The 12,734-nt window shown below is 36.3% G+C and overlaps 1 protein-coding gene across 1 annotated transcript; it reads right to left on the bottom strand.

Annotated features, from left to right (window-relative positions):
• Positions 1 to 351: 351 nt before the first annotated feature.
• Positions 352 to 12,734, bottom strand: LOC130710210 (kinesin-like protein KIN-12C). Its single transcript, XM_057559391.1, has 34 exons — positions 12,263 to 12,734; positions 11,728 to 11,883; positions 11,505 to 11,588; positions 11,312 to 11,431; positions 11,076 to 11,189; positions 10,890 to 10,982; positions 10,631 to 10,791; positions 10,471 to 10,545; positions 10,258 to 10,345; positions 10,084 to 10,142; positions 9,927 to 9,990; positions 9,705 to 9,770; positions 9,448 to 9,609; positions 9,213 to 9,317; positions 8,807 to 9,042; positions 8,651 to 8,720; positions 8,492 to 8,545; positions 8,349 to 8,407; positions 7,946 to 7,997; positions 7,797 to 7,856; positions 5,624 to 7,400; positions 5,428 to 5,501; positions 3,977 to 5,284; positions 3,778 to 3,885; positions 3,426 to 3,586; positions 3,015 to 3,102; positions 2,846 to 2,920; positions 2,472 to 2,702; positions 1,958 to 2,056; positions 1,790 to 1,864; positions 1,655 to 1,713; positions 1,192 to 1,303; positions 999 to 1,106; positions 352 to 821 (listed from the first exon to the last, which is right to left on the bottom strand). The coding sequence occupies exons 1-34, from the start codon at positions 12,662 to 12,664 to the stop codon at positions 693 to 695; spliced, it is 6,684 nt and encodes a 2,227-aa protein (XP_057415374.1). The 5' UTR covers positions 12,665 to 12,734; the 3' UTR covers positions 352 to 692.

Genomic DNA, 12,734 nt, shown 5'->3' with positions numbered 1-12,734 from the left:
AAAAGAGTGGAGATAATGTATAAGATATGGGTGTTGAATCAGCAAAGAGTAGAGATAAAGATTATGAATTTGCAAATATATATTCTTTACTGGCAATTTTTTCTTTTCATTTTCTATTGGATTTTCTTTCTTCATCCACGCATAATGAATTTCCATACGTGAAAGAACGTCAGTTTATATGTTGCAAAAACATTCAAACAGTGAAAAACAAAAATAGGGTTGAACGTCAGTTTATATTAAACTAAACAATTTCTCAACACAATAAACTGAAAACTTGAAGAAATACAAGGCACATCCCAACTGAAAACTTGAAGAAATACAAGGCACATCCCAACTGAAAACTTGAAGAAATACAAGGCAAAGGGCAAATTGGATATCATAAAATAACAACAAATAGGCATATGCCAACATTTTTTTGAGAAATTTATGCCTACATCTTCTTTTAATACAACACGTGGAATCAATTATACAATTGTACAGGGTGCGATCATACCAACACTAGTGCACATATCTCATCATAACTCTCCAATGAAGTGTGTTTGGACTAGTGCGAGGATAGGTGATCTCCTCGTAAGCCTTCAGATTGCACCTTTTTTGCTCATTTTCAGTTGTAAAAAATAAATACAATTGAAGAGTATCTGTACAGTTTACATTAAATCCCACACTAAACCAGACACCAAAAAACTTGGTTGTTAGCAGTGTGAATTATTTCCAGCAGCTTTGCGATACTGAGCAAGCTCGTTATTGACACGAGAAAGCCTTTCAGCTTGTGACAACCTCTTACTGAGTCCAACGTTGCCCAAATTTCCAGCGCCATTATCCTGTAATTGACAAAAACATAATGGTATTACGTGAGAAGGAAAAGAGCATGGCTTAGTCTTTTTTTTTCTCTTTCTTCTCAATTCTATCTTCTTTTTTCATCAGATATTTCTAACTTCTCTCTCTTTAATTTCTTTCTCACTCTAGTGTTGGTGGAAATAGGAAGGTAGCAAACATGCCTTGGCCTTTGATGACTGCCGGACGTGTTGAGTATGTCGTGTCCCTAGTACTGTTTTCACCATGTCATCCAATTCTGCAACTTTTTTCATGAGATTGGTCTTATCCATCTACAAGAGACAGCACAAACCATTAACAGCAAATTTTGAATGCTGATGTGGAAACACGGATCACAATTATGTGTTAATGCCCTACCTTCAACATTTCATTTTGTGCAGAAAGCAATTGATCTCGCTCTTGGAGTTGCTGTACTGCTATCTGAGTAGCTAGCACGTCTGCCTCTTTTGTTTTCAGTTCTAACATGCAGCTAAATCAAATTAAATGTAGTAAGAATAACATAGTTAACATGTCAGATATCTCTATTATGTTCAAGTATATATTTGCAATTTAGAATCTTCTCTTAATTGATAATAACTCAAAGCTATATTCATGGTTGAGAAAAAAAAAGAGCTACACTTGAATCCAATGTGAAATATCTTGGTGCTCAACATTTTGCTGACAGTTGTGAAACCATTTTATTGAAAGAAGCAAAACCAGCATAATAGCTGTTTATGCAAGTCTCTAATCTTTGTCAATATGCCCCAACACACGGTTAGTGGAAGAAGTGAACTACCAATTCACGAGCAAGGAAAACAGACTAAATCAAAAGTAGGCTAACCTTTCACTTTCTTCAATGAGATTACTAAGCTGCTGTCTCAGGTCGAGGTTCTCTTTTTCCTAATGAGAAAGAAATGTTAAATAAGATAAGCACATTATAAAATAAACAGTACACTGTAATTTTGGCTCCGAGTACCTTTTCAAAGAACTCTTCTCTTTGTTGATTAGCTTCCTCCACTAACTTCACAATTTGGTTTTGGTCTATCAAATTCTAAAACATATCAAAGCATGCATGCCAATGAGAAAATCGCGAGAAAACCGCAACCATGAAATTTCACTAGTTGAAAATGAATCTGAAACTTACTGCATAACTTGTAATGTCCAATTTGACACCGAGAAGGTCCCGAATGACATCATGGGTCATGCTTTCAGTAGCAGCCAGCCTTGTTTGTAGCATGCATACCTGGTCCAATATATAAATTTTAAGTTTATTATGTATTAACTCATTTTTGTGCTAAGTTCATTGTGAAAAGTGGTTGTTATTCCTACACCTAAACTTCTAAACGTAGCTAACACCTTAATTATTGGCTAAATCCTCTCTTTGAATATAAGCCTCATCCACTGATTGCACAACAATAATTTTCAATATAAAGCAAATTGAGATATACCACTAAAAGCAAATGGAGATTAGTTTTGGTTTGGATGAACAACAACAACATGCAACATGTCAAGACTTGAAGCTATCATTTTCAATTTTTCTTTTTCTTTCAATGCATCATCTAAAACCCATATGAACATCACATGAAAATGATACCAATGTTAACTCTCCAAGCATCTTCAGTTCTACACCTAGGACAGAGATCATAAAAGATTAAAACCTCCTTTTGCCGGCTAGCCGCAAGTGCTTCTAGTTCTTCCACACGGAGCCTTGCTACTGACAATTCTTGATCTTTCTCATGATTCATCTGCTGAACAATATTTGAAATGCATCTGAATGGTGAGCTCGAACCTCTATTCCTTGTTGAGTTTTTCTCTGATGTTGGAACCGCTGATGTTGAATATGACATTTCTGTTTTCACTTCGCGGAACATGGACTCCAGACACTTGTACTAACAAAGTATAGGGAAGCAATGTAAGAAAAACAGATCATACAGTTTGTGTTTTCAAATGAAAATGTTGTTTATCACACCTGAACTTAAACACAAGGCAACCCAAAAAGCTAGTTGATAGAATAAAACTTATATTAAGGTACCTTCTGTTGGTACTGCAATGCTTGGGCTTCAGCATGCAATACAATTTCAGAGATGTACTCTCTGCACCTTTTAATCTTCCAAAATAAATACAAAATGTCAGACTTCAAGACTGAAAGAATGAGTGTCATGCGACTTGATTTTAAATATCTTGGAAGTTGAGAACAATACCTCGTTATCCTGTTCTGCATTTTCCTTTTCAAGAAGCTTTATACGATTCAATGCCTCGTGAAGTTCCTGTATTTTACTGGATTGTTGCCTGCATCAGGGTTTTTAATATGATGGCAAATGGAGAAAATTAATCAGAAACCAATTAGAATAACAACAGTAGAGAGCCTTTTCCCCAATAAATATGTATGCATGTGGATAAATCAGAAATCAATAATACATGGAAAATAATTTTGAGTTTTTTACCAACTAAAAATGTACAAATTATTTTTACACTTAATTTAAGACATCAGTAATTCAGTATTCAGTAGACTAATCAGATTGTTATCAGAGTTAAACTCTTTCAATGTTTACACATACAGTTGATCAAGAATAAATACTCATACAAATCAAGGAAAGGATAGCATCCCCAACCTAGATATCTGCTTGTCAGTTTGATCACTTGAACTTTCTGAATCTGCATTTTTCGGGAGATTCTCAACTAACAATAACCTCCCTTTGAAAGCTTGGAGTTCCAGTTTTAGTGAATCATTAATGGAAAGATGTCTTCCCACCTCCTCATCCATTTCATACACCTAAGAACAATGCAGTCTAGTCAGTAAAAAGTAAAAGACCAATGCAATTATCTAACTGAGCCATCTTAACAAGCAAGCATGCTGGTAGTGGTACAGAGCATTGATAACATTCCCTAGTCTGTACATCACCACACCTTCAATAACCTCCCTAAGCTTTCTGATACAGCAAATAAATCATGCGAGCAACTAACCTTTTTCTCTAAAACATTTATGGTAGATTCAAGCTCTTCAATAGAATGTTCCAGAATCTTAACTTCCTCCTCCTTTTGCTCAGCATAGAGCTTACTAGACTCTGACTCCTGCAAATGAATTTCAGTTCCATAAAAGGTGGTTACTGTAATAATAATTATTTGAAAGTAGAAAGAACGACAATTGTCAGCATATAGATACCTGGCGAGCTTCCATGGCAACAGCTTCCTTTTCATCAACCAAGGAATAAGCCATCTCAAGCTTATCATTCAAGATACGAACATCTTCAAGAAGTTGGTCTCTTTCTACGATCATCTGATTTAGTTCATCCTCAATGCTCTCAAACAAGGAAAGTGATTGGTTTTCCAGTGAAGCTGTCAGATTAGCGATTTCTTTTTCCAAGCCTTTTATCACCTCTTTATGCTCATCCAATTTCCCTTCAGCTTCAGTGTTGTTTGCATATAATTCATTCAGAAGCTCCCTTAAGTCTACATTTTGTTCAGAAAGATTCTCGATGGATTCTTTAGCAAGCATAAGCTCATAGTTTGATGCAGCTAAGGCCTTTTCAGTATCAGCAAGAGAACCTTCAAGTTTTCTATTTTGAACCAGTACATTATCAAGCTGACTTGACTTAATCTCTAGCTCATATCGAACTTGCCTGAGAGAAAATATTAACTTCTCAGTCTGATCCTTAAAGTCCTTACTGTTAGAAGCTGATTCCTGCAGCAGCCTAAAGTCAAAAAGTAAACCCTCTAACAACTCATGTTTCCGCTCTAACTCTTTTCTAAGAGCCATATTTTCATATAACACATTATCATCAGGAAAGTCTGGATCCTCTTCCACATTTTGGATTAACATACATTGATCTCTTTTCCCCGTACTTTCTTTACTGGTACTCATGACAGGCTCTGCAATACTTGAGCAAATTTTTGGCAAATTATGCAGTTCCTCTTGTCTGACTGATTGGCATTGCAATTCATGGTTTACCCTAAAGTGAGAAAACTTACTGACAAGCTCTGTTAAAAAGCAATTATGCAGAACAAAAGATATAAACCCTTCATTCACAACCAGAGAGCATGTATCTTCTACTGATGACCTCAGGTTGTTCGTAAAGTATAATATCTCCTTCCACATGAGAAGAACATCAGAATATATTATCGTGAATTTCTTCTCCACATCGGTTTGCATTTGCGAGAAACAGTCTTGGAGGATAGAAATTGAATTTGTCATCTCTTTCAAGCTGAAATGGATGTAGTCCTTCAGTAATCCATTCTCTTCTTCTTTATGACGTATTACAGATTTTAGCTTTAGAATCTTTTCTTCCAAACCTGCTTTCTCAACCCTTGACTTTTCACCGGCCTGCTTCCACATAGCACTCAGCTGTTTTGACTCTTCAAATGCTTTGGTCAAAGCATGTAGAGTAAGATCTGCTTCCTTCACAACTGCATGAGCTTCCATAAATTTGGTTAAGAAGCTATCATCAGCCTTAACATCGCCATAACCGAATACCTGAATCGTAGGTACAAAATTAAAATATAAGAGACTTGATTTTATTCCTGACCAGAAAAACTTTGATGACTTAAACAAGCAGTAAATATAATAATCAGAGCCTTCATTTCATAAAATTTGGACACAAAATGTAAATTTAGTACCTCATTGTCACTCTCACGGCCTGTTTCATCTTTCTGCATCCTCAACTGGAAAATTGGAGCCTCATTTTTCAGTTCTGTCATTCATCATTACATGCTTTAGACTTTTGCAGTATTTGTCAAATGACTAAATAGAAATAGATGTGGCATTTCAAAAAACAATTATGGATAAAAACATGTAACAGTAATGAAATCATACCTTTCAGGTTAGAACAGGATCCATCATCCAACTCTTTGAGAAGTGCAGAAAAACAAACATACACTCTTTGGAAACCATCATACGTCACATTTAATTCTTTTCTCAAATAGGACATTGCTGCTTCATTATTGATCGGTCTTTCAATGAGTGTTCCTTTATTTGATGAATTGCAATCATCATCTGGTTGAACTACAACACCGTTTTTACATTTTAGGTGTAACAATTGTTCATTTATTTTTTCAGGAGAATTAAAATTGCAAGTATATGAGAATCCATGTGACTTGCTTTCAGAAGTAACGCTCTCAGTCTCAGTTGATAAATCAGAACTATCAGTGCTCAATTCATCAGAATCATCTGCATCCACCAGTTGCAATCTAGACATATCTACTTTTGTACTAATACAATTTTCTATGATATTCAATCTTTTATTCATTTCAACAAGTTGCTCTTTTATCTGATGCAGGGTGTGATCCTGATCTGTGAACACCTGACATTTGTTTGTAATTGATGTCAGGGAGTCAACTGTGACACCGTCACAACTTCTATGATGCATCTTTAAATCCCTTATTTCACTCCTCATGTCTTTTGTTTCTTTGACTAGGCCCTGAATGAATTCCCTGTAAGCAGAAGAAAGACCCAATACACCAGTTTGGAAAGTTGCTACCTGTGTTTCTGTATCAACCAAAAAGGCTTTTACAGAACTTTCCATCTCCCCTACTTCTAGTTTTGTTAACTCAACTTGACCCAATAGATTATTTAGTATCAAAATATTCCCCACATCTTGATTCTCAGAAATAGTACAACTTCCAACTCGAGCTTGCATATCTAGTTCAGGAATGGAAATATCTTCAACATCATAATTCATGTGAGCTACATTATGACTATCAGAAAGCCATTTTGCAACAGGGAATGCAGCATCAGCTTGTTTAGCTGCTATACAAAGTTGATTATCTTTAAATTTTATTTCACTTTCCAGCCTCATTATCATATTTGACTTCTCATTTAACAACACTCTTAACCGAGTTACCTCTTCAGTGCCTTTATGGTTGTCTAGCTGTTGAAATGCACTTAAGGTTACAGTTGCTTCCTTTAAGGAAATTATTTTCATCTCCATATCCAATATCATCTTTTGTGCATCCTCCAAACTACTTTGTAGCTGCTGAATTGTTTCCTCCTTCTGAATATAATTTCTGACAGCCATGCCAACATGTTCACTAATCCAAGCATTGACCTGGGGAAATGAACAAGAAATGCTTTTCACTTGGCCACAGGCATCATTGAGAGATCTGGATCCTTCTAGAAGGAAGGTTGTCAGTTCTAAGATTGCCTTTTCCCAGTCCAAACAGAGTGACTTAATCTCCTTTTCTTTTGCTGAAACCATATTTCTCAGCTCAGTATTTTCTTGAGAAATGGAGGATAACTTCCCATCTAACTCTGACTGAAGACTAGCAACCTCTTCCTGCAAATGAAGAATTGTGCTGGTTGTCTCCATATCAACTTCTTGACAGACTGTTTCAATCTGCTGTTTCTGAGATAACTGTAATGCCCATTTTTCTTTATATCCATCACTAAGCAACCTCACTTCTTCAAGATTCTTGCTCATTTTTTCCAATCTAGCCTCTAACTCCTTGTTGTTGATATATTCATTACCTTTAGCAAACTTAACTGAGTCACCCGAAGCATTTCCTTCAATTATATTTGCTAAAGCATAGTCGGTTTCCCACGCAGAGGATGGCATATTATCTCCAGAATCACTTCTTACAGACATAACCTCAACCTGTAAAATTTAACTGATTGTGATGAACTTGATTATAAAACAATGAAGCGTACACATGTAATTTGCACGAGTGCATGCTAATATATCAAACAATTTTCTTATACAGATTCAGAAATCTCACTTCAGATTTCAGGATATTTGCTCAACAGACTATATAAATTGTGCAGGAGGTGAATACTTCTAATTATATTTGCATATACTTTGAGCAAACATTTTTGTCTTTGCTTTGCAACTTTCATTTCAACTGACGAACCATGAATTATGCTATACTTTAGTCATATAAAAAACCCAGTCCATAAAATAACTTACAAAAACAAATACGATATGCAGACAAATTTCTGTTAAAGGCAGACCAAGTGCATGATGAGCTAAAAATTAATTGGTATCTTTACCCACCAAGGAAAATTTATCTTTTTGCCGGAATTCATCAAGATGCTCAAATGAAGAACTTAAAACCTGAAGAGATGAAAAGTGATTAAAAATGACGGAAAAAAGGTTCACTTGGCATTCACAAGGACTCTCAGTATTTCATAGGAAATCCTTACAGAATTGTAGTTCAAATACTTTCCAAGTTCTGTTTGTAATTTATCTACTTCTCTGCAACACAAACAAACAAGAAGAAAGGAAGAAATTTGTCAATAGTCCACTGCATAATAGTTTTTGGGATAGCCATACAATAGTATAAACAGTCATGTTTCTACAATATATGCATTGTTCTACAACACAAATATCTAACAATAAAATAAATGGGCATCCAAGTTGTAGCTTAGCATACCATAACCCGGGCTTAGAACTTTGTGTTTATTTAACACTGAGTGAACTATTAAGAAGATTTTCTGAGATAGAAGCTCGTATGGGAATGGAATATCAGGCTTAACATGAATTGTAACATTATTAATAATAATAATAATAATAATAATAATAACAATAATTTAAGAAACTGTCTACCTAAGCAAATTAGAATTCATATTCTGGCAATCTTTTAACTCTTGTGCTGCTCCAGTGTCCTGAAATATCAAAAACTTACAAAGTGACGACAGGAAATCTGAGTTAGCATAACTAATATTGCAGAAGTGATAAAAGAAGTTGACCTGATTTTCATTTTTCATGGAGATTGTGTATTTTTCTTGTAGATGGACGAGGAGCTGCACATGAAAAAACAAATTAGCAAATATCCTTAACCTGGACTACATGAAAGTTGAGTTTAATCTTTTGATGGAGGGTAGGATAAATTCTGGGATGTAGCCAACCTGATCACGCAATTCAGAATTTTCAGCCAGCAATCTTTCCCTCTCTCCATGCTCATAGAAGTTTTTACATCTGCAGGTAAGCACTGATGGAAAATGAGTCATTGGCATTCACGAATATATTAGGATTAAAGCATATTAACTGTCCACTCAACGTACTGTTGCAATTGTTGCAAAAGCCTATCATTCTCCAAAGCAAGTCTGGATGATTCTGAATTTTTGTCAATATTTGCTTTAAGCAATTGAATTTCATCCTGTAAAGCCCTGTTTTCCTCCATGAGATACTTCTCAGCTGACAGTTGACCTTCTACCAATAATTCAAGTTGTTTAATTTTCTCCTCACAATGCCTCAGCATATTTGAAGTATTTTGAGCATCCTCTTCCCTTTGTCGAGCCTGCAGAGAATGCCATATTAGCATTTTGAGATCATGATATTGAAAATATCATCGCTTACATAACAAACCAGAAAATATTGAGTATAGATGTCTGGTATAACAAATTTATTGCAGGGCTTAAAACGGTGGAATCCTGAAAGATAACTTTTTTTTGTCAAAACCAAACATACCAAGCAGTTCATGCAATCAATTTCAGCCTTTAAATTCTGGATTGTAGTCTCCGCTATTTTTTCTCTCCTCAAGGCACCAACCAAAGCAGTTTTCATGCATTTGACCTGCCCAGATATAACAACTCCAACTTTCAGAGACATGTGATGATTATTATTATTATTATTGGAAAAAAAAACTGACAATCTCACACAACCCATAATACAAGAACCCCACCGTAATTGCCCAAAAACTTACCTCTTTGTTTGGAATGAGTTGCTTGTAGCCTGGTGTTACTCTTTCTTCCAGAGAGCTATAGACTTCTGACACTTCACTCAACCTCCAGCTTTCAGAATTTGGCTCCAGGTTTGATACCGGGGTTGGAGAAATATTATTTTTCATCAGGAAGGAGAGTTGACCCTGTGTATCGGTATATGCCTCAGGTATGTCAGCCTAAGATGCAGTAACAATGCCATAGAAAACATCCCATAATTTTAAAAATCTTAACCAGATACCTTCAACTGTTGAATTTGCCACTGCAGTGCACTTATGTCCCCAGAAGCATCTTCATTCACTTTCGCCTTTTTGGAGTAAGAAAAAGAAAATCGATTAATTCATATCTTATCTCAATAAAAAAATTATGCAGCATGCCTAGGATACGTAATTCATCCACAAGCCAAAAAAAAATATATTAATAAAATAAAATTGAATGCATCATATAAATTGGCGAGTAGTACATTGTTTTGAATGAGCTTGGCTCGCTGGGCAAACTTCAGAGAACTTAACGTTTCATTAGCAGAGCTACATGGAACAAAAAATCAATATTAACGACATCAGAAAACAAGGAAATGGAAAAGACTATTATTTAATACCAATCAACAAATTTACACAAACCAAATGGATGGGCTGACATTTGCAATGATCATTGTTTTTGAGTTTCCACCTAAAGAGTCCTGCATATAAAGTTTTGGGAGTATAGTAATTTTACCGCAGAGAACAATGCACTAGACTGTAAAATTACCAATAGAAAATTATCCCTATTTTAGACCCCTGTCTTGTGTATCTAACCTGAAGAAGAAATGTTAGTCTTGAATCTCTGTAGGGAACATGCCTTGGCTTCCCATGGGCTAAGTCCACCAATGTCATTATGACCAAGCTATTCACACAGAAGAACATAAAAATAAAGGTCAGCCATCCAAACATAATCACCTGTACTTAGTGTTAAATATTCAACCATAGCAGCAAATAAATCGATAACCAGATCCTTGATAGTTAGCCTACCCAAGAGTTGACAAGGACTTATTTATATTTGCTGCTTCTTTCAAACGCTCACTATCTGCTCCAGAGCTTTTCTGCCTAGATTAATGTGCAGGTTGAGAAAACGAAATAGCCATAGTATATGAAGAAGGTTCTGATCAATGATCAATAGATTTGTAGTTACCTTTCAGAACCAGCCAAATCTACTAAATTTAGCCTTGCAAACCTAAAGTGAGTCATAGAATCTTTCTCCCATTGGCTTTCAATAATACAAGTGAAAACACTGTGAGATCGGCTGCTCTCACAGTTCATATGAGTTGCAGCCACCTTTCTGTTGGCAGTGCCCTGTGTAATGTAGGAGAATAAGATCAACATGATCAAGCACCAATATAAAATATTAACATAAATTGTAATCGCAAACATACGAAACTGCATAATCCCACCTGTAACAAAAGCCTGAGAACATCATTAACTGTGTCCACACTATGTTCAGTAAGGTTTTCAACGTATACCCCCTTCTTCATATCTTCCCTAAGCTACAGTCAGAGAGAAGTTTGAACATTAAACTCCGTTACACAGAGCATTACCAGCTACTTAAATCAAATTATATACTATGAATTGCGGATTACTTGTAGATTAGTTGATGAAGGTTCTAGAAGATCAGTTATCTGCTCATTGTATATCTCCAAAAACGAACACTTGCAACTGTATTTCAGCTTGTCATCCTTCCTGCTCTCTTCTTCCTACACATTAGACAATCAATAATAATATGGATGATGGGAAACCCCATTAAACTGGTGAAAAAGAAAAAAGGGAAGTCTATTTGAGTATTCACATGGAAACATGGGCATTCTAAATATCTCACCTCTCTAATCCTCATAAATAAATAATCAAAAACTCTTGGTGTTATCCCGCTATCTTCGGAAGGATATTCTTCTGTTTCTTTAATCTCACCCATCATGGTATATGTTTTGCCACTGCCAGTCTGCAGAAAACCAGCCAGAACTTCAGCAACAATCACAGAAAACAAAGACTAGTAGTCCCCGCCAACGATATACCTGACCGTAAGCAAACATGCAACTATTGTAACCAGACAAGCAATTCTCCACCATGGGCACTCCTGCAACTCTGAACAGATTTTCCTACACCAATTCACCGCAATAATAAGCATTTGAACTAAAACCCTTTTCAACAATCCACCTTCACAGCTTCAAAATTTTTCATTATAAAATTAACAAACAAAAAACAAGCTCAATGTTAAGGTTAAGGTTAATCTTCAACCTGTGATAAGCTCTCACACCCTATATGATCAAAGGTGAATCTAGTTTCAGGATGACCAAGCCAAACCAAAGTTTGCGCACTTTCCTGCCTCAAACACCTGCCATTTCCTTGTGCAAGCTTCTCCTTAGTACTCAGAGGTCGAATCCTAATTAGCACCTGAACACAACAAGTCAACAACACAACCCTATTAAGTGCATGTTTGTTTATGAATTAATGCAAACGCAAACGTGATTTCACATATCCCAAATTAGCAACCTAGAAATCAGAATTCGACACACAGTGGAACCGCGACGCAAGATTTTGCCATATTAAGCTTAATTTTATCAGATATCCAAACACAACCCTATTAATTGCATGTTTGTTTACGAATTAATGCAAACGCAAAAGTGATTTCACATATCCCAAATTAGCAACTGAGAAATCAGAATTTGACACACAGTGCAACCGCGACGCGAGATTTTGCCATATTAATCTTAATTTCAACAGATATCCAAACACAAACTAGAAGAAGATGAACTGATTCACAAAACCTAACCTGCACATTGTGATCCATCCAGAACGAGGGATCGTCTTTGAGCTCGAAATGCGGAATTTCCGCCGAAAACGACGAGTCGTCTTTGAGCAAATCGGAGGAACTGAGTCTTCTTCCTCTGCCGAGTGAAACCCTGGGGAGTGTTCTAGCTGGCGTGCTCTGAGCTGAGTTCGGTTCGGAGTGAGGTTTTGAGCTCCGAGGCGGGAACCTGGGAGTGTCATTGCCGAACCTGTGTGGAAGAGGATCAGGTTCGTGGTACTGAGAAGGATCTGGAATGGAGTTCAAAGGGGTTCGTGGAAGTGGGTGGTTGATTGGAGGGTTGGATTCGAATTCGTTCTCGTTTGATTCGGTTTGGAATTGAGGGTTTCTTCGAGTTCGAGAAGTGGAAGATTCTTTCAGCGCCATGGTTTTACTTTGGATGGAGCTCTGGTTCTGGTTCAGATTTGAAGAAGCTGAAGCTGAAGCAGAAGAAGAA

Source organism: Lotus japonicus, chromosome 4 (genome assembly GCF_012489685.1).
Source record: "Lotus japonicus ecotype B-129 chromosome 4, LjGifu_v1.2".
Lineage (NCBI taxonomy): Eukaryota > Viridiplantae > Streptophyta > Magnoliopsida > Fabales > Fabaceae > Lotus > Lotus japonicus.
This window is presented reverse-complemented; position numbering and strand designations above follow the sequence as displayed.